Raw genomic sequence first — 23,413 nt, 5'->3', positions numbered from 1 at the left:
TAGCTGTCCAAAGACAAGGAAGTCAGTTTAAAACTCTTACAGGCTCTAAGGTGAATCATTCTTTGTCTATATATGTGTACCCTGTGACATTGTTAACACAAAATGAAATTTTGTTCTAAAGGTACATGCCCCATCTTTTAAACAAGGGGGGTGATGCTTTCCCATATTTTCAAAATTGATACAAAGATGTCCTCACGCATTCATATTTTGTAAAAATGTAAAAATCTGTCTACAAACTGCTCAAAATAGACGCAATACAATTTTCTCATGAGATGAGGCCATCACATAAAGATCTCCTAACTGGTTCATGACACATTAGAGGGACGGGCCTCAAACATCAGATCTGTCCATTTCTCTGCCCCAAACAGGCCTCCAGAGGGCTGCCAATCAGAGGGAAGGGGGTTGTGGGGTGGGGAGCCTTAAAGAGCCAGCTGCTAAGACTGCCCGCTTCAGACATGGGCTGTTGTTTTTTGGAGCAATAGTGTTAAAAAAAAAAAAAAAAAAAAGAAAAAGGATTTTTTTTTAAACTGTGAAGAGGATCTCTACACTCACTCTTTGAAGGAACTTTCATAGAATTAATGGCTTGATATTATGTATTTGTGCCTCTGGAACTCTCGTGCTTTTTCTTAGGGACAAAGGGATTCCCACATGTTAACAAATCAATCATTTTGTGTTTGAACAGACAAAAAATCAAATATTAATAATAAAATGATAATTAAAAAAAAAAAAGAAACTTGGCTCCGTCTAGCGATCTTGCACGAGTTGCTACCATGGCCAACACAATTGTATCCTGTGGGAGTGCTCCCAAACTTTAAGAGGCTTCCAATGCAGCCCTTGAACGAAATAAAGGAGTAATAATCCAAACTCTATCCAACTGTATGGACAGAAAACAAATGACAACAACCTGAAAAGATGCAATGACAGGCATTTTGTTCGAGTATCATTGTCTATCGGAACTTTTTCAAAGTAAAGGATACCATATGAGTACCTTAGAAGTATCACGTAGCAATACCACCATATCAATGCACCTACCCCCATGTTTTAGCCTTTGGTTAAAGATTAATTATTGTTTGGCCCCTGTCAGTGGGTTGTCACTAAAGTGGATTGTGTTTGCGCTCCATGCACTGTTATAGTGGTAATGACTCCATTAACTACTCGTGCTGCAACACACATGAAAAAAACAGAGCACATCCAAAACTAATAACTGGATCACATAAATCTACAGATTTATAGAGTTAAAGATTCAAATGTCCTGGCGATTTATTCTTTATCCCTGTTGAAATAACTTTTTCATGATAAACATGTGGTTGACCTTTTTCTTTTGACTGAAATGTCTGAAACACTGCTAATTGGATTGTCATGTCATCCCCCATCCCCATCGGATCTCAGATGCATGGCATTAATATGACTTTTGAATTGTTTAATATTCATCACTGATTAGTAAAAGTATTATAAAATTGTCTAAAATTGCAATTTTCTAACCGTTTTCACAGTTGCCTGGTTGTAGTGCGGTATACCCACCAAACAGTGGCTGTAGCACATCCTAAAACTTTGCCAACAGAATCATACAACAGTAGAAAAAGAACAGCACTTCATCAAATGGTAAAAGTAGGAGGAAACATCAGTGACAGTGCTGTAGGATCCAAAAATGGAGAAAGTTGCAAAGATTGAGCATAGCTGTAAAAGTTATACAAACATGGCATGCTATTACACTATAGTGAATTTTGAGACTGCAAATGATTAGCCTTTTAGCCCTGTCATGGTTAGCTTGCTCCACTTGTATGCATTCAAATTAAGCTCAAACACCACTATTCAGCCAAGCCAAGTAATGCCATGACTTTTACTCTTTTTAGTGTCTGATCTTCCTTCCTTAGATGAATTAAGGGATGATTTGGGCCTTTTTTTGTTTGAGTATTTAAGAACTCAATAGTGACCAGAGGCACACAGTTTGGCACATTTTAATTCCCCAAACTAGCTCCCTGTGACAGGCATGTGGTTCACAAGCGAAGCACCTTCTTTCTTGGAAAAAAAAAATGTTTCCAATGAAAGACTCATAATAATGCAGTCATTTGGCAGACAGAGAAATATAGAGAGACTTTCCATGGGTGTTGCTGTAGAGGGTTTCTGCACCTTTTGCTCTACCAAGCATGATTAAAAATATGCTCAAACCAAATGTAATATCTCAAATGTCTCAAAGCCCAGCCTGTTATTAGCAACTTACGCAACTGCAAACATTTTGATATTTACTTCATGTACACATATTTTAAATAACAAGATAATTTGATTTTAGATTTGCAACTTGTTTAAATGTTGCAAACATTTCTTTGAGTCAAACGACCTCCACTCCCAAGGGAGCGCAGTAAACAAGGCTCAGCGGACTATGATATCTGTCTCTGCGTCTATCATTAGCATGTTTGTTGTTTTATTTCCCTCCCGCAGTTATAAACATGCATTCATGAATTTACTCAATGCCCCCATCACTCAATCCTTTAATTAGAAAATAATCAGAGTTGGATGAGAGGTTCATTAAATCTCATCCTTGAGAGCCATCAGCCACAAACACAGGAGTGGGATATTCATCAGGCTTATGAAAAGAACTCGGATACCTCCTCTTGCTTTTGTTTTCTCTGCTGAGACACTGAACACTGGTTTGGAGGGCAGCATCAACACACTCAGACGGAGGACTGAACAAGAGATGAAGCCAAAGAAAGGCAGCATTTTTAATGGAAGGACGCAATAAAGAAAAAGAGTGGGAGGGAGGCTCAGAAAGACGGGGAGTCAGGGAAGAAGAGAAAGGGAAAGAGGGATCATTAGAGAAGTGCTAATTAACAGAAACCACACTGTTTAGCAGCACTTTGTCTCCATGCATTATCGATTCTTCACCACCATTACGGAGCGGATGCTTTTGGCTGCATTCTGCTTTGGCTTTCTCTTCCTTCCTTTCTGCAAAACTTAATACATCAACTCTGAATCACCAACATGCAGAAACCACTTATTTTTTTCACCCTGAAACAGTAAAGTCAGGAATCAGTCAATTTATGCTCAAATCAAGCCAAATGACATCAGGAGTTACCTCAGGACACACGACGTACAGAGCAAGTGTAGACTGAACTCTTTGAAGGATTGATTAGAGACGTTCAACATTTATCCATGGGTTATTGATAAGGACACTTCTTTCATAGTGAAGAGTCATTAAACAGATAAAGCACAGTGCAAACAGTAAACAAGGGACAGACATATGGTGAAGTTTGGAGCTAAAACAGGGAAATTCAAAAAGAGACTATTCCAATAAAGTTGACATGACCCATAAAAGAGAGAGGAAATATTCTCTATCCCTCTTCCAGTTCTTCCAATATAATTAATTTCAAGATCACACCACACAGTGTGATCAGCGGGTGTGTGTGTGTATGATATTCTATGCAGACTGTCAGAGGCTCAATGCTCAGTGTGAAGAAGAGTGACAAAACAGGACACCCCTTTGATGAGAGAAGGAAGAGAAAATCTCACAACAAACTGAAAAACAGACCACAAAAAGAAACAGAAGTGACGACTTGGGGCTAACATGACTTAGCATTAACAGACAATAATATGAGCGACAAGGGGCCAGAGAAACTAGCACTAAAGCTACTGTAAGGTTGTAAGGTTAGTAGCATGCAATGATTTCATATGAATACAGTTGAAATAGGGGAAAACAATAGCTTAGGAAACCAGTACATGTCTAAAGTCTGGTTTGTACTTCAACGTAGATGTGTCTGTGTCGCTCTGCAGTTCTCCTCCGAGGCTCATGGGGGCAGTGTGGTCTGTCTGATTGCCTGTTTCCCGTCCCATTACATTTCTGCTTTGTTTTTCATATAAATTTGGAGCACCTTGTGTTGAATTAAAGCTGATACATGTTGCTCAAAATCTTACAACTACTCTCACAAGAATAAAGAGGAGATAGTGAAGAAGACGAAATGTTTGAGTACGGCCGATGTGCTGTCATTATTATATTACTACCAGCACAGTAGACTAACCACAGGGCTAGTGGTTGAAGTTGTGCTGCATGCAGTTTTATTTTGAAGGGAGCTCATGTCAGCTACGTGCCTGGGTCTCTGCATAGATACAGGGACTTATGTAGGCTGCGACATCGATTCCAAGCTTAAGCCTATAGCAGCAAAACTAGGGTCTGGTTCTGGTCATGTCTAAGCCAGCACTAACTCTACGCTACACTGAAAAAATAAATTGGAGGCCCACTCTGTAGAAATATGACAGACATATGCTTTCTAGATTTGCAAATGATTGCAGGACAAGGGTCTGATAAATGAAGACTCTACTACCTGCACTACTCTGGGAGACCCTGGACTTTTTTTTTTTTTTGGCTGAGTTTTAACATGAAAAGGTCAAAAAATGTCCAGTGAGTAAGTGCTTTGGCCTTTTTTTCTTGAAAACTTGAAGCTTTCAATATGTTACGATATACTGCATGCTATTTGAAAGTAAAATAATTTAAAATCAATTAAAAAACACAAAAATAAATTTGATTTTGGAGCTTTACTGAAACTGCAATTGAGCACAAATAACACGTTTTATTTGATAAAGTTAAAATTCGAACAATACAAAATATTCATACAATAACATTTATGAGTCTTTGTCTCTTATTTTGTTAAAGGTTAGAGGTAACTTTTCTGACACCTCCTGCTTAAAACCCCAAAAGTCAGAAGGATCGTGAGACCCTGCTTTAACGGTCCATATTCATACTGAGAGCATCACTAGAACCTCCAGCATCCCCACAGCCTCTTCCTCTCCTAGCACACAAAGCACTTTGAAAATCGCTGCTCCTCATCACGAGAGAAACAGGAAGTAGAGGAGAAAGATATTCACCCGGTTACGCACACTGTATACTACAAACAAGGCATGACACACTGTTCTATAAAGGTTACCAAACAATAAGTCTCAAATCATGGTCATACAGTACAAAGAAGACATGGTACACTGTTTTGATGTAGCACAAAAAATACATTAATATTTAACATAAAATATGTTACGTGGTGCGCAATACACACACTTACACATACAAAGTACAAACACAGCATGGTACTCTGTTCTAAAAAGGTTATTACATATTATAAACATCAGACTTAGCTCATAAGACTTGGTACAGTTCTAAAAAAGTCACCACATAACACAAGCCTCAAATACATTCTATGCATACGCATAATAGGTAAAACTAGACAGTGAGATTTAATTCATCCCAAAAATCCTTCCCATCCAATGTTAGGTTTTTACTTTAGATGCTCCTTGGATCACAAAACCATGCGGAAACCTCAGCAAACGTTCTATAACCTAGGAGGATTTTCTTTTTTTGGCATTTTTGGACAAAGTTGGCTCCGTTTTTCTGTGCTTTCCTTTTATCCATCTTCTCGGCGCTCTGTGTATTTGTGGGCTTCCTTAGATGCCTGAATGAAATCACTATAATAACCATTTATTGGCTGAAAGAGCGATGTCTAGGCTTTGACTAACCAGTGGTATTTTTCTGATTGTGTGAACAGTTTAGGAATAATGGTCATTGAAAGTGTGTTTTCACAAATGTATAGGTGCCAAGTCTGACACATCTGGAGATGAAGGGTTGTTCATGGAGGTAGTAGCACATTAAGCTCTCAAGGTTATGATGATGAAGAGAGAAAGTCATACAAGTAGTTTGGGAGCAAAAAAAGCTGTGCAATGGTCAAAGAAGTGGACTTTCTTGCCGAGCCTCTGTAATAGCATCATAATGACATCCAATATGAGGCCTGGGCTGTGATCCCTGCAGAGACAGAAAGACAGACAGGAGGGTGGTGTCAACAAGCACATTACAGCCAGAGAGGAAAAGAGACGGAGCAACAGTGAAATGAAGTGGAAGAGATTGAAAGAGTGATGGACGGGTGCGTAGACATCAAATGGTGTAACATGGACAGTGATGGACAAATGAAGAGAGGAGAGAACAGCAGATAGATGGGAGGTGTGTAGATGGAAAGAAAGTAATAAGAGGGGTACAAGTAAACAGGCGAGTCATGTCAGTCATCACAGGATTGAAGAATGTCTGTAATATCCCTTTATTGTTATGGTGCGTGTTGCAGAGCTTGCTGTCGGACGTTGTGATTCTTCAAAAGGCTTTAAGTGGATTACAGCGGTATCAGGCTCAGCCATCAGAGAGAGATACAGCAGCTGTGTCGTGTTGGGTCTCCCGACAGCGTGCTGTCTGTCACCTCGCTGTCTCTCTCTGCAGCTTTCATGCTGATGTTTGAAGTCTAGACGGGACGACACATCATAGAATATGTGATCGTAATGACATGGAGATTACAGTCGGATCCTTATTGTGCGTGCAGAGCTAATCATTTAAGCTTCAGCGTAACTTCAATTTGTTCCCATTTATCTGACCTTTATGCCTCTTTAATTAGATTACAGCCTCTTTGATATACATCTCTACTTTACTTTTGTGATTACAAACAATATGTGGCATCTCCAACAACGGATGAGGCCATTATGAGAGGCTTAGTGAGGTTATGATCCCCCTGCTTAGCATTACCTCCCCTCTTTCCTGAAGTGGTACGAGCTGACTTTGATCAATGTGGATCGATGTGGATGAGTGTGCAGCAGGAAGGCGCTACGTGGAGAGGCAAGAGGTGACGGCCCTTTGCTCTGTCGCTAAATGTGTGTGTGAAGGTAAGAAGGAAAGGAATTAAGTCACACAATGTCATGCTTTTTCTGCCTGATGTGTCGCGCTAACAAAACATATCCTTAACCTACATTTGACTCTGCTTTCTGTCTGGTTTTACTCTCTGGTGTGTGTTTTACTTTGGGAACAGGGGCATGGTGCCAGATGAAGTGGTAAAGCCAGGGTCCCAAAGGTGGGGGAAGATCTCTGACTGTGCTCAGGTTATTGTTTGCGCTGTGTTTCCATGGAGAGAAACATGTAACCTCAGCATGAGAAGAAAAAGATGAAAAGATGCTATATCAAATATGACATAACACAAATCTTTGAAATGCAAAACACCTAAAACACAAAGCTCTTTCTTCATGTTTTTTTTTTTTATTTTCTTTGTTTCTCTGATTTTGTCAGAACTCATCATGAATGCCCAAGGCTGCAGTTTGAGGATTTTCCAGCTCTTCAGTTGTTGAGGATGAAAAGGATCACTGTATTTCCCTTTGTATTCAGCTCTGACTGTCAGTCTTTTAAAAAAGGAGAGAGCTGTAGCTCGAGAAAAATCTGGCCATTTGCCTTGTAGTGTGTGTGTGTGTGTGTGTGTGTGTGTGTGTGTGTGTGTGTGTGTGTGTGTGTGTGTGTGTGTGTGTGTGTGTGTGTGTGTGTGTGTGTGTGTGTGTGTGTGCTTGCAGAGGGGTGTATCATCACTGTATGGAGTAATGAATGCTAATCCTCTCTTATCTACTTTAACCTCGAGGCAATGACACTCGCTGCTGATGCCAGTACAGTGACACCCTTCGTTGGAGGAGTGTGTGTGTGTGTGTGTGTGTGTGTGTGTGTAAGTCTGAGCAGACTCGCACCACATTTGAATGAAAAAAATGAAGATGTCTACTTGTGTCTGACAGCTTACTCTCACTTTGCTCTCCCTGTCGAAGGCTTCAGGGTGTGGTCTGGTGATTATCCGCCACGTCCCTCATGACTCATGAGAAGTAGAATAGAACATTCCGGCCCTCTGACTCGGCTGCATCCCTTCCTGACTCGTTTCATCAGAAGAGCAGAGGCTAAAAAATGTTTTTATTTGATACCAAATCCTTCTGTAGATCATTGCACAAGCGAGCAAATTAACGATTCCAGTCTGTGCAGTTGTGTCTGACTTTTGTGATTGTGTCCACTCATGCAGCTCCCACAAACTGAGGGCAGCACCCAGCCTGTTGCCAGCTCTGTCTTCTTTTCTCGTCTTTTTGTTTTTCGCTTAAGCGTAGCAGCTGAAGATCACAGCACAAACCAAAGGCAGATGCCAGTCTGTGCCAGCTTTTGTTCACTCACAGATATCTTCGTTTTCTTCTTTTCCTGTTGCTGTCATCATCAGCTTTAAATAGAAACAGAAAACAATTCTTATAAATACCTCTATCCAATACTTGATGACCACTTAATGGTATCAGCTGTGTGGCAACTTAGAAAGAGGTTGATAAGTGAGGAAGATGGAGATATGGAAACAACCTTAAGCTCTCCTCCCAGAGACCGGAGAAACCCATATATCAGCAGAATAAGCGTAACAAAGATGTGCAGAAAATAATTAGGCCTAAAAGCTGCCGAATCCTGTGTGCCTGTTCGCCACGCTTCCATTAAGGCTGTTCTAATGGGTCTGCTCTCCTCTGGCACGGTGAATGGAAGATAAAACTGAAATAGACAAAACTTTTGAGATTGTGAAAAGAGAATGTTTCATTTGAGAGAAGAGAGGAGGGGAAAGATGAACTGATGGAGGATGGAAGAAGAGGGTTAATTGAAAGAGAAATGGAGAAGAGAGGCCACATCTCAAGGGCTGTGGGGTGGCCTCTGTCTCTGCCATAACTCCAAGTGTGTGTATGTGTGTATGTGTGATCATGTGTAAATGTGTGTTTGTCTGTCCGAGGGGAGACAGTGTTGTAGCCCTAATGAGAACAAAGCTAATTAGAGACTTTGCCTCGCACACTTCTACAATGACGTTCCCCACAGGAGGCAGGACAACACTTGCCACCCTTTTCACACCCTGGGAGAAAGAGAAAGAGCAAGAGCGACACTGTACTGACACTTTCATTGGAACTATTTTAATCCTCCCTTTCAAGCTGATTTTACAAGACGGGGCTACATGACTGTAGCCGGGTCAAAGAAAAGAGCACAGCGAGCAAAGATGAAACGGACGCTCGGTTGCTGACTTTGACATTATATTTAATCCCTTTACGCGCCACCGACCTTATTTCCCAAATGGTAATGCTGACTTTTGTGACCACGGGGGGAGTTCATTTTCAAGGCAGGCAGCTACAGAAATATAGAACTGATTAACTTGATTTTCATGATGGGATTACAGGCACTACTTCAACGTCATTGATAAAAAAAAAGGCAGTATCATACATGTGAAGTGTACATTAGTAAAACCAACTCAGAAATTCAAATTGTTCTACCTGTTTGAAAAAAAAAAAAGTTACATAATGATGCCTTCCTTGGTAACTAACTGCTTATGAAAGTGTAATTTTCTTATTTCTTAAAAAAAAAAAAAAAAAAAAAACACAAGAAAAAAATAAGAAAACGAACAAAACAAAGAATATAAGTAACTACAACTAGTTACAAATTAAAGTAATTTTCCTATCACTGAGTATGTTATTGAGCCCAAATGCATGTAAGAAATAGTCCAATACATTCTGTCTAAGTCTTTAAACATTTAGAAATGCCCCTTTGAGAGACAATCAAATGTTGGAGACTGACTTTTTGAGCCCTCTTTGCCCTCTTTAATCATTTAGTCTCACACAACACAGGTTTAACCCAAGGAAATTACCCATAATTCATAGCGTTTTGATGTGTGGTGATGACAGGGGTAGTATGAAAGAAGTATAACCGTGTAGACCTCTTTGACTCGTGGATATAGAAGTAGCCTCATCAGCTAATACTCAGTGCTTTCCAATTCTATTCATTCTAAGCTGAATGGGAAAACCTCCCGTAATTCCAAGTCTGGATAATTACTGCAAAATGTTCCAGAATGGACTGCAAGACTCTTGGTTAATTGGTTCTGAAGTTTCTTTTCACACATGCAGTCTGACCCTGAACCTATAACAGGAGAAACTGTTGGTGAGAAAGCGAATGTTCAGGCATTCTGCTGCTTTCCAAGTACAGACTCTGTGAATTATCACATTTAACTTTTGAGTGAACAGAGCAGATTTGAGCTCATGCATTCACAGCAGTATGTTGATAAAAACACGGTCTAGCTGCTTTACACACTTTTCTGCTTGTAGTCTTACATTTCTCCACATTAAGGTAAATTATAGAAATGTTTCCTTAAATTGTTCTTGCTTGTCTTTGGACATAAACAAAGAATCCAGATCACTGGTTTGACATCACAAGCCCTGGTCTGACTATGTAAGCCAAGGTGCTGTTTAGTTTTTGAGTAGAGCTAATAGAGTAAATAGGAGCCTGTGTCCAATACAATACAATTTCATTTAGCAGACGCTTTTGTCCAAAGCTATGCTCAACACTGAGCAGTTGGGGGTTCAGTGTCTTGCTCAAGGGCACCTTCAGCCAGTGTTAAAGAAATTATGCAAACACCTCTCCAGTTATCAATGCAATCGAGCAAAAAGTCCCTCAGCATAAGCTGTTTTATGTTGCTAAACACTGTGGCACTTGGCCATTTCAGTGCTCCCTAACAGACCGACCAAATCAAAAAAAGGAGAGGGGCCTTGGTTATCAGCTTTATCAACAATAATGACAGAAAAGAAATGAATCAGACTTGTTGAAATAAATAACAGTTTCTTACCACCTCATTCATCATTAATAACAATAACCTATTCTTTGTCTGCTGTTATTTTTAGAACAAAACTTTTCTTTAAAGTGTTTATATTTTCTTTATAAATGTTTTTATAAACAAGTAAAAGCAAATATGAAGCATAGAGAGCAATTTGAAGCATAAAAACGTCAGTATAGAGGAAAGAGTTTGTGCAAAAAAATGCTGTGTGGAGGCACGGGCCCTAAAAGGTTGAATCTATTGGCAGAATTCATATTTTCTGGAACCTGCATTGCCTTGGGTTGTAAGAACCTGCTATGAACTTTTGTCAAGTCAGCCAAATATGCGGTCTTATGACCAGAATAAAGCCCTTTTGAAATTAGAAGTCGTAGAAAACATTTCTTAGTAAGACACTTTAAAATATGAATTTGTAACATGGACTAGTTGGGTATTTCAAATGGAGCGTCATAGGACATAACAAACTCCCTCTACATGACAGTAGCAAAGCAGTGCTGTCAGTTGCTATGAACACTAATGATTTCCTCCCACCATTAGCTTTCTGTGCTAACGATTTGTACCTGCACCCAGCAAAACATGCTAACGCACCCTCACATAGAGCAGCGCTTTCGGGGGCTGTAATTGGTGTTTTAGCTAAGTGAGCACCACGGATAAAAGCTTTTGCCAGAATCCACATCATTTTTGACGTCTCTGGATCAGTCGCGCTTTTATTTGAACGCATGAGCTGTGCTTTTCCAGTTATAGTTCCAACTGAGGCCACCTCTGTCTCTTATCGCATCCACATATACCCTTATCGACGTCTCAAAGGCTTATCCCTGTGCCCAGTTAAATGAGGTTTCAAGGCCATTAACTGATCCAGGCTATTATACTAACGCACTAGGGGTGCTCCAGATTTGATAAATGATTGGAAAGAGATAATGAGACTTATATAGACATAGCATCAGCAGTGGCACACAGGAAAACGCAGAGGGAGAGGACGGCGAACACAGGATGTTTTTGTCTCTTAATTCAAAGAAAAAACATGCTTGTCCTCAGGTTTACTTCCTAATACGTTGCAGAGCGAGCCAGGGGTTTGCAGCTGGAATGTATTGCTTAGTAAATTTGCTCTCTTAATGTGTGTGTATTGGACAGTCTGGCAGCTTTCTCAGTCCTAAGACAGGCCCTTCTTTGTGCTGTGTCTGATGTCATAATTTTCTTGATGTTTGCTTGCCAACAGGAACCCTTGGTCAAGAAAGCACATGCCCGTTGCGTGTACCTCTGAGTGTGTGTGCTTTTGTATTCTCATCACAACCCTCACCCAGACGATGCTTTCTTGATTGATGCTCGTCTTTCGGGAGCAGGAGGGGGGAGGCGCTGCCAGCGGGACGGAATTAATAATGCACGTTGGTTTGGGACGATGGCGATGCAGGCTGGAGCTCTACAGTTGTCACACTGGTCACGGTGTTCACTGTTTCAGCAGCAGCAGCAGGCAGACACAGCATGAGAAGGGAGAGAATGCGGAAAAGATCAGAGGCTGTTGGATTATGTGTGGTTAAGTTGGACTGAGCCGTTCTGGATTGGCAAATTAAAAGCTCATTTAGACTCAATGGATGATTACAGGAGTGAAGATGCAGAGATGCAGCGCGCCATTCAAAACCTCTGAGGATAAAGATATCTTTCAGCTGAAGCAGTAGTGAAATCTCCAAAAAGAGACTACTTTGATTAATATTAATAAGAAAAGCACCCACACCTTTCCCTATCTTTTTCCCTCCGTCTGTCTGCTTCTTTCTCTGTTTTTTTTTTCTTTACCTCCCTCCGACTCTGCGTTCCTCTTCTGTTCTTGTTTTTGTCTCTGTTGCTCGTCCGTGAGATGAATTCTGCCACGGGTTTTATTCTACGGGATTCCACAGACACATCCTTCAGAGAGCCGCCAGAGTACCACAGGCAACCAATAATACTGAGGGTTTGAGCTTTTGATCGTAGTCCTACAGCAAACCACACAACACACACACACACACACACACACACACACACACACACACACACACACACACACACACACACACACACACACACACACACACACACACACACACACACACAATAGTGATTTCATAAACATGTGACTCATGTTCTTTGACCCTAAGTTTGACAGAAATGTTTACAGACTTGTACTTTGGAGGATTTTCAAACAAACTTTGACATTTAAAACACACAGTGCTATAATTGTCACGGCTCATACCAACGACTTGGATGTAAAAGATGAAATGGGGACACAGTAAATGACAAAATGAAAACAGGAAATGAATGACGGAGCTGCAGCAGTAACACACAGCTGCTCATCAATAAAACTGAAAGTAAAACCTTCAAATGGTACCGTTTGGGAATTATTTTACATCCTTCTGTTAAAGATGGAGTTAAAGAGTTTGAAAGATGCAACAAGAAAAAAAAAACTAATTCAGTCATTCAGTCTTAATAAAAAAATAGAAATAAATGAAAAGGAGGACTTTCATTTTAGATTCTCGTTGAGGAGCTTTGTAAGTTGCTTGAAACAATTTTTTCAGAAAATTATGAAGCCTGTGTTGTTTGAATGCGTCAAGTTATCATTATCTCATTTCTTATTTCATCTAGTGATGAAAAATGCAGTCAATGTGGAAGTGTCAAAATGTTGCTCTTCCTCAAGGGTCTACTCGATGCTGCCTGAAAAAGCAAAGGACTCCCCTTTGGGTTGAATTGTCAAACGTACAGAAGAAGCGTTTCTCAAACTGGTTTATGAAACAAGTTTGATTTTATTGGTACACACTGTTATGAAGAACATATTTTTTACAATGAACACAATATTATATAACCAAACAAACTGACATATTGAGAAAAACATGTGTTTTTAATAGTAAAAGCTGTACACAAAATGTTGCTTTCCAAGCCTTTCAAATGTATGTTTTTTAAATCTATTTATTTTAAGTTAATTTGAGTTTTTTTTATCAAATTGGGGAGAACAGTGGATAGAGCGGGAAACAGGACAAGAGTGAGTAGTGAAATGCGGGAAAGAGGCCACGGATTGGATTTGAACCCAGGCCGCGCACACCTCATGGAGCGCAGCCCAGACCACTTTGGCACCTGCTTGTTGCTCAAGTCAGCCATAGGCTCACTTGGGCAACACTCCCCAACACTTAATATCAAGTTTGATAATGTTGAATAAAATGCATCCTTGCACAAGAGATATATGTTTTTTTGAGAAATGGGCTAACTTTTTTGTTCTCTTTACTGAAGCATGTTGTGGAGAATTATTTATTTTCAAATTATAGACATTTTTCCTTTAACAAGAAAATGAATGTTTCAAATTTATGTATTTACAAAGCTACTTTGTCTCCTTTAACTATTTTTTGGCAGTATCACAAAGAGGCTGGGTTAGGTGACCTTTTTTGGGGTTTTCAGAATATGGTCATCCTGTTGGTTGCATCTAACAATCTTATCCAATAAACACAGAGGAACGCGATCACGTGCTGATAATTGTGTTACCGGTCATGTCATACTTACAACCAGTTTTTTAAGTTTTGGGCTACTTTCTTGCTTTGTTCTTTTTTGCCTCTGCTGAAGAAAATTCTGAATTGAGAACAGGAGCTCTTACAGAGAGTTACAACAGGTGCCGTGACCTTTCTTTCAGAAAGGTTAATGAGTGTGCTCAAAACTAAAAATCCATTTCTGATCTCAAATGTTGTAAAAGTGGGGAGGAGAATCAGTGGGTTAAAAACATCCAGTGTCTCCTGCTCCGCTCTGCTCTGTTCTGTTCTGTTCTGCTCTGTTGTTATTGTTCATGGTCTTGTCGATGTAACCTTGTCATGGAGCTGATTAAAACCGTGTTGTTGGTGAGGTCAGAAACAGCCACATGTGTGAGACCTGAAACTGCTGTGAAAATGCTGCAGTGGTTATTTGAAGTTATCCAAGGTCACAGCATATGTGTGCGTGTGTGTACTGGTACGTTCTGTAATGCAGGCACCTGGGCTTTTCTTCCATGGTACTGAGAGGTAATCATCAGTAACTAGTTTCTTGATGATGATATATTTGTTGTTTTTTGCATTAAAAAGTAGTAAGAGAAAGTATCTGAATGTCTGCAATGTACATATGTGCATATTCTTGTGTGTCTGGGTGCAGAAATATGGCTCAAAGATATCTGGTGTAATGAGGCCAAGGTGATTTATAAGTGCAGAATGCTCCATTTCCCCAGAACACACATGCACACACGTTCACTTAAAGAGTGTGACTGTGACAGCTGCTTCGCTTTCTTTCAATTAAAAACAGGAGAAACTGTGCTTTGCCACAGAAAAACCTGATTAAAGCACATTGGTTTAAGTTCCCGGATCTATATTTGGTGATGACCGAAGTGTAAAAGATAAAACAAACCCACCAAGACATGTTTGAAGATTTTGTTTTTAACCTCTGAACAAGGTAGGAATATGATGTTGTTAAAGCTATGCTGAAGAACACACTAGTCCTAGACAACAACCATAATTGGAGTGTGGGAAATCAGAGAACCAGATGCCCATAGTCCGTTAGCATAATAGTGTCTCAGCAGAGAAGCCGCAGACAGGTGAAGGCGGAACAGAGTCAGCTCGATGTCTTGTAGTCGTGCAGTGTAGCCAGAGGGAACACTGCTTTGGATCAGACGGACTCGCCATTAACCTATGCTGACACTGTTTAGACAGCGCAGACAACAGCAGAGAAAAGAGGCAGGGGAGAGGACAGGACTTTAGCTTTGCAAGGAGTGACTGGTGTAGAGGGACTTCAGGCTCAGTCAGGGCTGATGTGTAAATGAAAACAGATCATGGGGCTGCTGGTGAGAACGGAAGAATAAGGCCGAGTCAAGGTGCTGACCTTTAGGAATGCAGCTGATATAATGCACAGAGGTAAATCCTCATTGCTACAGGCATAATGATTAGAATTTAACCTTCACCTTTAACGATTATACTTTAATGTGCTCCTGCCTATTCTACACCTAAGTCATCAAATATAGCACCTTGGTCGATGGTCCTACGTGCTGAGCTGTGGGATCTCCTCAAACTTGATTTCACAATGTTTTCATCAAGCTTATTAATGATGGCGCTGAGGAGTGATTAACAGGCTAAATTAGCAGGGGACTATTCTAGGATTGTGGATTGATTTTGTATTCAGTGCTAGTTTTCAATGTGGACCTCAAGAAGTTTGCAGGTCTGGTAAGTCAGATACAGTGCATTACTTATGTACCAAACATCCATAACCATGGATATTCATGATCTTGACTGAACTAAAATAGTTCTAATATAGTTAAGTCAAGATCACCCATCTCAAAATGATATATGATCAGCATGGAATAAGTTATCTTTGGTTGCTTGGCTCTGTTCTCGGAGCTCCCTGCCCTTCTACATGCTCAACTCTGGCATCCTGTGTTTTCACATCAGAGTACACCTGGACATTACAGGTAGGGTCTGCAGGATTTTCCGCTACTTGTTAGTAAACAAAGCATTCAAACTGGGACCCTCCTTCTTGCATCAGTGCCAGTGGCAACGCACACCCACTGCTTCCGACTGAAGCTACGCACACTCACCAGCCCAGCAACCACCTGTAGCATCACGTTTCTACGTAGAAGAGACTATAGAGAGTATCTGACACATATCTGGTTACCAGAAAGCTATCTAGCATTGCTCTTTGTCCTTGAAAGCAAGTATAGGTCAAGCCAAGCTTCACCCTGGTTAAACAAAAAGCTTTAACTGTTTGGCGTTTTGTTTCACTTTGGTTGTGTTTTTCTTTCTCCGCGTAACATCCACTACTGCAGCTGCTCAGGAAAACATCTCGACCCGCTATAATCAACATGCAAAGTCACTTGCGCACTGGACGCCCTGTGATTGGCTGAGTTGGCCACAGCTACTCTTCGCCCAAAAAATGTCCCAATACCACCAAAACATCAACATACAGGCAGAGGAGAGGGTTTGAGGCAGACACTGACACATGTGCACAATGTTTATTTATTATGACGTGTGTTGCTGACCTTTTGGCCAGACTACCCTTGCAAAAGAGGTCCAGATCTCAATTGGTTTTATCTGGTTCAAAAAGGTTTAATTAAATAAATAAATAAATAAATAAATAAATAAATAAATAAAGGGGGGGGGGTAGGATCCGATTGAGCAGGATTATTTCTGTAAGAGTTGACATTTTATTTTTTAGGAAAATCCAGCAGACCCTACCTTTGATAATTCATCTTTCAATAACATTAACTGTGATTACTATTGGATCTGTCTTGATAGGATTTCACTGTGTTAAGAGAGAATCCAGAGGAACATACTTAATATTATTCAACAACTGAGCAGCTCCATAACCGTTAAAGTCACTGACCTTGCGCCTAATAAGACAAGGCGCCCAAATCCATCAAAAAAGAAAACATTCCTAAAAAAAAGCTTTTTCATCCATCATAATGTTGTGTTAGTTTCCTTTTTCCATCTTTTTTTCTTTCCCTCCAGCTTTGCTGAAAGTAGATTTCAAGGTAACAATATTCAGTCTGCTGACTCAGCTGCCAAACATTTATTTATTTACCACAGTGTATTCTTCAGTTTGATGCTAATCATAGTTTCACAAGAGAAGGTCGAGGAATTTATCAAAGGATTTGGGGAGTATATTTCCAAAGCAGCCTGTATTTTGAAAATGTCATTTCACCTCATCAATATTGCAGCTGATCTCGTTCCCATATAAAATGACATTTCAAAAAAGTCAGAAGTGCAAAAATAATAGATTACTGGCCACTGGGGGCGCTACAACAAGTTGTAAACCAAGCACCAACCTCCAGGTGGAGTGCAACTAATGCAGTTCCTAAAGTGTCCACTTGAGGCTGGCTGCAGGAGCACCAGAAACTATGAACACACCTGTTCAAAGAGTTGATATTTGCATTGAATTATATAAGGCCTGGTGCAATAGTGATTTTGATTCAGCACATTTCTAGAGGATTAAATTTTGATAACTCAATAAAGTTGGAGATATTTGTTTTGCACAGTTAAAGGCACAGCTGATCTGACTAAAAGATGGGCACACTGTAGCTGTGACTGTGGAGGTTTAAAGCTTGTCTCTTTTTTCTGTAGCCAGGTTGATTAGCGTAAGAATGAGTCAACATTTCCAATAAAGCAGCTGCCGACCATGGTCTTCATATTTCAGCTTCAGAAATAAAGTGGTGAAGTATCTGAGACAACATCCATGTATTGTACAGTCTGTGCTGTAGACCCTGGCACAGTCTGAAAACTTCTTTCATTGTCTCTACTCACCAGCATTATCTGCCAGTTAAGCTCATAAAAACTGAAGTGCTGCATGTGAAAGAAGCTAACTGTGTATTTCCCATTCATGAACAAAGAGTTTTTAGAGTTAATAAAAAGGAAATAAAGTTTTGATAGTTAATCAAAACATTGTTTACAACTCCAAAAAATAGCTAAAAGATTGTTTTAAAAAAGAAAGAAAAAAAGAAAGGAACAGTGTTTAAGAGAGCTGCAGAGTTTGGTTGTTCTTTGGTTTAATTCCTAAACCGTGATAATTCACAGTGTTCATTTGACTGACAGTCAATTGAAAAACAAATGGAAAAGCCACCTTAATGTGGATCAATGCAACCCGATATATAGACCGCCCTTAAAGAGTGATTGGGGGATTTGTTGTAATAAAAAGCTCTGCATTGTCACAGTTAATCACACACAGACACACACACACACACACACACACACACACACACACGCACACACACACACTGAGACACGGCTGGAGTTGACATAGTAGAGTCTCATCACCCGGCGGGAATGTGCCTTGAAAATCAAAAGACATTAGCCAATTAGCACTGATCAATAGTCGCAGCCACACAGGGAAGAGCCAGACTGGGAGCATTGTTAATGTGTGCCTCGAGGCCGATCCGCCGGCTGAGACTACTATCGCTCTCAGCTCTCCACCAATGAAAATGCTGGAAGAACTATTGACATTCTGCTGCTCTCCAATGCAGAGTACCTTTCCTTGCTGTATCCAGGCAGATCTGGCTTCATGAGGGTATAGAGATGGAGAGATAGGGCGAGATGTAAGGAGAGGAAAGAAGGGAGGTGGGAGGAATGAAGAGAGAGTGGGAGAGTGTATGTGTTAGGTTGTGAAAGCAGGTGTCATAGCGGGCCGCAGTGGGCAGCAGGTAATCGCACTGAGATAAGCACCAGCATGACAGCCAACCTCTAATTCCCCATGGGAGGTGGTAGTGTGGAGTTGCCGCAGGGTTGGTCTCCCCATCCTGTGGAAATAGATTTATATAAAGGAGGAATGAGAAGAGATGGAGAGAGGATGAATTTTGATGGACGGTAGAAAGAGGCGAGAGAAGAAGAAAGTGAGGGAAGTATTTGTGTTCTGCATGCAGACATTTTCACATAGCCTGGGATGTATAGGGGATTGAGGGGAATGAAAAAGAATATAGAAAAAGGGATCTCGTAAAGAAAGAGGAAGAGATATCTAAAATATTACACCCATCCAGGGGGAGTGTTCAGCGGGGCAGGCATTATGAGAGTGTAAATTGCATTCCTTCCTTCTCCCCTTTGGCTGCCGGCTGCTGGATGAATATAATCACCCACAGCACGAAGCAGCACCCAGTGCACACACTGCCTGTAGACACTAGAAGAATATAGATACAGCTCTTTGATATATGTGTGTGTGTGTTGTCACAAAAGTCCCCAATCATGTTTCGATTTTGCATCAGTTCCCCTGCCTGTTTTGTTTTGTCTGAAATGATGTAAAGCATTGACACGTAGGTAATTTGTCTCAATTGGAAAGAGATCAATAGGGATTCACTGGGTAGCGTAAGACATCAAGCATCAGGCTGGAAGATGGAGGAGAGCATCTTGCTTTGCTAATTTTGATTTCATGGACAATTCTTCTTTGTGGAGGAGATGAGGAGAGAAGTGCAACAGCAAAGTTGGGTCACTTTATATTGTATCGTCATAAGGCTGGGCTTGATTGTTGCTCCTGTTTACATTTTTGGTTTTATCTATTGGTGTAAAAACATGTGAATCACATCATAATCTAAAAAATCTTTCTTTTTGGCCAATCTAAACATTTGATCATAAAACAATGTTACAATCTAAAAGTATCTACAATGTTTATTCTGCCCTGTTCCTTTCAAATAACATCAAATCATTAAAAAAATACCGCAGTACTGAATTATACATTATATATCAGAAACAGCAAGAAACACAAAACAAATATGTGATTTTTTTTCCCTTTTAATTAACTTATCCAACCCTTCCAATTAATATTTGTCTATCAATAACTGTTTCACTCTCCATTTGAATTTATGAATTGTATTTCTCATTTTGTTTACCGTGTCAAGGCTGTTTCATAGTTACTTCAGAGGTTCACATTTTTAAGAGGTTGTGGGCTATTTTAATTAAATTTCCTTCTCAAATCTCCCACTCTTTTTACCAATCAACATTTTTCTAAATGTTACCATGTAATACTTTATTCAGCTCCTTATACATGACTTCTAAATTGAACCAATGCCATAAATGACTTTAAACAACAGAAACTTTGATTCCTCTCAATGTCCAGTGTGATTTATGATCCCTATAGCTCTTTCATGTGATGTGTATATTCCAGCAGAGCTTTTCATGTGTTATATCACCCAGAAATTTGCTTTTATATACTCATTTAGTTTTCACTTTATCAATTTCCTTCTGTTTAGCTTGTGATTTTAAAATAGCTTCACTTTTGTTTTGTTACAGTTAAATAATAGTTGATCTATGTAAATTCTATATTTCAGTTTAAAAATTTCCTTTCTGATCACTTTTAAAAGCTGCTGCAGGTCACCCTAGAACATGAAATATTTATAATACCTGCATGAACTGTGAATTCAAGGAGATTAAGACACTCAGCATGTAACTCTTAGTGTTTGTGTAAAATTAACCATTTGGGTCCCAAAACTGATCCCTGTGGAACACCACAGGTCATGTTTAAGCAAGTTTCTTAATCACACTCAATCTAAGTTGCATCATTTCCTGTTATGATGCAGCAAATTAATACTACTTATTTTACTGTGTCATATAATTTCATATGCTATGTTGCCGCTGCACTGTATTGTATCTTATCCTATTGTATTGTGTCATAGCTTTTCTACTTGAGCCTCTTTTCCATATTTTACTGTAAATGTATTTTTTAACATGTATTTAGTATGACATATGAGTAGAATTGAGTCAGTTTTGTCAATATTTTTGCAGACAATGTTGAAGCTGAAATTCTTAGTCATTTAAAACAACATTTGATCAACAGAATCTACAGCTTTTAATCACATGTTCATCTTTATCATTCTTATCGCAAGATATGAGACATTATTTAGCTACAGATACTGAATCCTGAAGATCTCCTGCTTTGTCTCAAGTGATTTGAAACTGATTATCATCTGTGTTTCAACTGTTTGTCAGCAGAGACAACCATTTTGAGGAATTTTCTAAAATTCATGGACCAAATTTTTTAATGGGTTAATCAAGTTAAGTAATTACCAGATTGGATAATTGCCAGATTGGATAATGAAAAGTGTCTGTGTCATTACTGAGACAGTGCATCATTCTCTGTCTCTTTTCTTTCCCTCTGTGTGATACACACTGCTAACAGACAGCAGATAGACACACTAATCCTCTTTATCTCAGCTCTCAGAGCTGATTTGTCTCTTGGTGGGACCTTCAGAAAATCGGGGAAGGGAACCATCAGATCTGATCAGTCTTGCTCATGGTTTACCCAAGAGCAGGCCCAGATGTCAGGGATGTTAGGTCAGCGCCTGCTAAATGGGAGGGCAGCAACCCGAGTCAAGGCTCATTACTTTTTTACATTAGGCAACAGTTGAGGGAAACACTTTTCTAATTTGCCTCTTTCCACCTCCCTGTCCTCCTTGTCTCCTCTTCCGTCCTCCCCCTCTTCTCAGGGCCGCTGCTCCAGGGAGAACTGTAAGTACCTGCATCCTCCTCCCCACCTAAAGACCCAGCTGGAGATCAATGGCAGAAACAATCTCATCCAGCAGAAAAACATGGCCATGCTGGCCCAGCAGATGCAGCTAGCAAACGCCATGATGCCCGGCACACAGCTGCAGCCAGTGGTAAGAGGATATGTATGATGGCATTCACACACTCTCACACTTATTTCATACTCACATGTATGTCTATAGAGTCCTATTAGGGAGATTATGATACCCAGAAAAGTGGTTGTTTTAACTACAGGTACAAGGAACACCTTACCCAAGTTGAAATTACCTCCTTTGCCAAAACTGCAACAAAGCCAAGAAATTTAAAACAGAGAAACATCTCTGTAATCAGACAATGACACAGAATTAGAAAGTTATTCATGATTCTATGATCAGGATGAGTCGTGAGTATTAAATCCTTGTTTTTTGTGTGTGTGTCAGAATGGAAAACATTGCAATGTTAATTGAATTTTTTCCTTTCAAAGCAAATTGATCACTGAACTTCTGAACTCTGAAACCTTGCTGAAAATATGTTATGCAGTTTCATCTCTGGTTCTGGAGTGCATTTAACTGGCTTGACAAAAAATTTCTGCAGGGTTTCATTGAATTAAATATGTTAAGGGAGGTCGCCTGTGCCAGCTCATTTTGCCTTTCTTCTGAATATACAAGCAAAACAAATCAGTCATTTTTCTTTGTTCAATGCTGTGTAGAAGCATGAATAGAATAGTTCAAGCTGGCATGAAAGTTTGGTCTTGATTCCCCATGCTCGTTACACAACATATTAGCGGGAAACAAAGAAATGGTTGGATTTAGTTACAGAGCTGCATGAGAAGATAGAAGATCTGGTGTAAAGATTTTGTGATAATTTAAAGCTGGGGTAGTATAATGAAAGTGTTACACAAGTGAACAAGATTTTGAAATGATACAACCAAAAAGAGCCCGCCTGCTTCTCTCACACAAACGTACATTGGAGGACAACAGCTGGAGGTTAAGTTGAATGGAGGTTGTGGAATTAGGGCTGTGTTATCATTATTTGTATCCAAAGAGCCTGTGTGTCATTCCCAGGTGCGAAATCTAGATATGTTATCATTCATTTATTAATTCATCTTTTAATGCTTGTCTGGTTCTGGGTTGTGGGTGTCTATCTTAGGGCGAGAGGCTGGACTGGTCGCCAGTCAATCACCAGGCCAACACAGAGACAAACAACTTTACCAGACACATGTACACTCTAGGGATGGAACGGTTCACAAAACCCAGCTCAGTTCTTATCACGGTTTTGTAGTCACGGTTTTCGTCTGCCAACAAACCATGAACCCTGGAAATGTGAGTATTTTAAATGCTGTGTGCTGTGGAGCAGATGTAAGAGCTTTTCCTCAGTGTCCCCCCCAGTCTCTGTGTTAGCTTCAGAATGCTTACTTTAGCTACAGTTAGCCTGCTGTTTCAGCCTGTAATGTTACGGTTAACGAGCTTCACTGTTTTCTAAAGACTGTGCACTTGGAGCTTGTGGCACCGCTCTCAGTGACGCGGAAGAGCGGGGCGGTATCAGCGGTGGATCATTTACATATGAAGGTCACGCCCACTAAATCAGACCGTTCTGAACAGAGGGGCTATGAGAGCCTGGAAACAATGCTGCTGTGCTTGATTTATTGACTTTTCGGACCAAAACATGTTACTATCATTCCATGAAGACATCAGTGATCCATGTTAAACTTCAGAAAAGGAGCACAGTGTGGGACCTTTAACACCTTCATTTTTACCATATACCCCAGTAATCCACTATTAATAGACTATTTCTAATCAATGATGTCATGTATAGTCATAAAAATCCTGAAAGAATGAAGCTATTTCCCATTTGAAACATCATTAAAGCTGAGTGAAACCTTGCTAGTTTCAACATGCCAACTCCTTGGTAAGGAAAGTCACTATTGGCTAACTATCCATTTGCAGGTTATTGTCATGGACTCTGAAGAACAGAGAAATATAACCTGGGAGAAACAGAAAGCGGGTTAAACACCACACACACACA

At 40.0% G+C, this 23,413-nt stretch overlaps 1 protein-coding gene across 7 annotated transcripts in view; it reads left to right on the top strand.

The window, feature by feature from the left end:
• LOC141797609 (muscleblind-like protein 1) overlaps nucleotides 1-23,413 on the top strand; it is a 90,936-nt gene that overhangs the window by 43,365 nt on the left and 24,158 nt on the right. For all 7 annotated transcript variants that reach the window (XM_074679154.1, XM_074679153.1, XM_074679151.1 and 4 more), the window contains exon 3: nucleotides 21,352-21,522. In XM_074679154.1, coding sequence (XP_074535255.1) covers nucleotides 21,352-21,522 — 171 coding nt within the window. The remainder of the gene's footprint in view (nucleotides 1-21,351; nucleotides 21,523-23,413) is intronic.

The sequence above is a fragment of the Halichoeres trimaculatus genome, unplaced genomic scaffold (genome assembly GCF_033239565.1).
Source record: "Halichoeres trimaculatus isolate MK-OKI-2021-1 unplaced genomic scaffold, fHalTri1.1 fHalTri1_scaffold_9, whole genome shotgun sequence".
NCBI classification, from domain to species: Eukaryota; Metazoa; Chordata; class Actinopteri; order Labriformes; family Labridae; genus Halichoeres; species Halichoeres trimaculatus.
The sequence above is the reverse complement of the archived record's forward strand: the minus strand, read 5'-3'. Positions and strand labels throughout refer to the sequence as shown.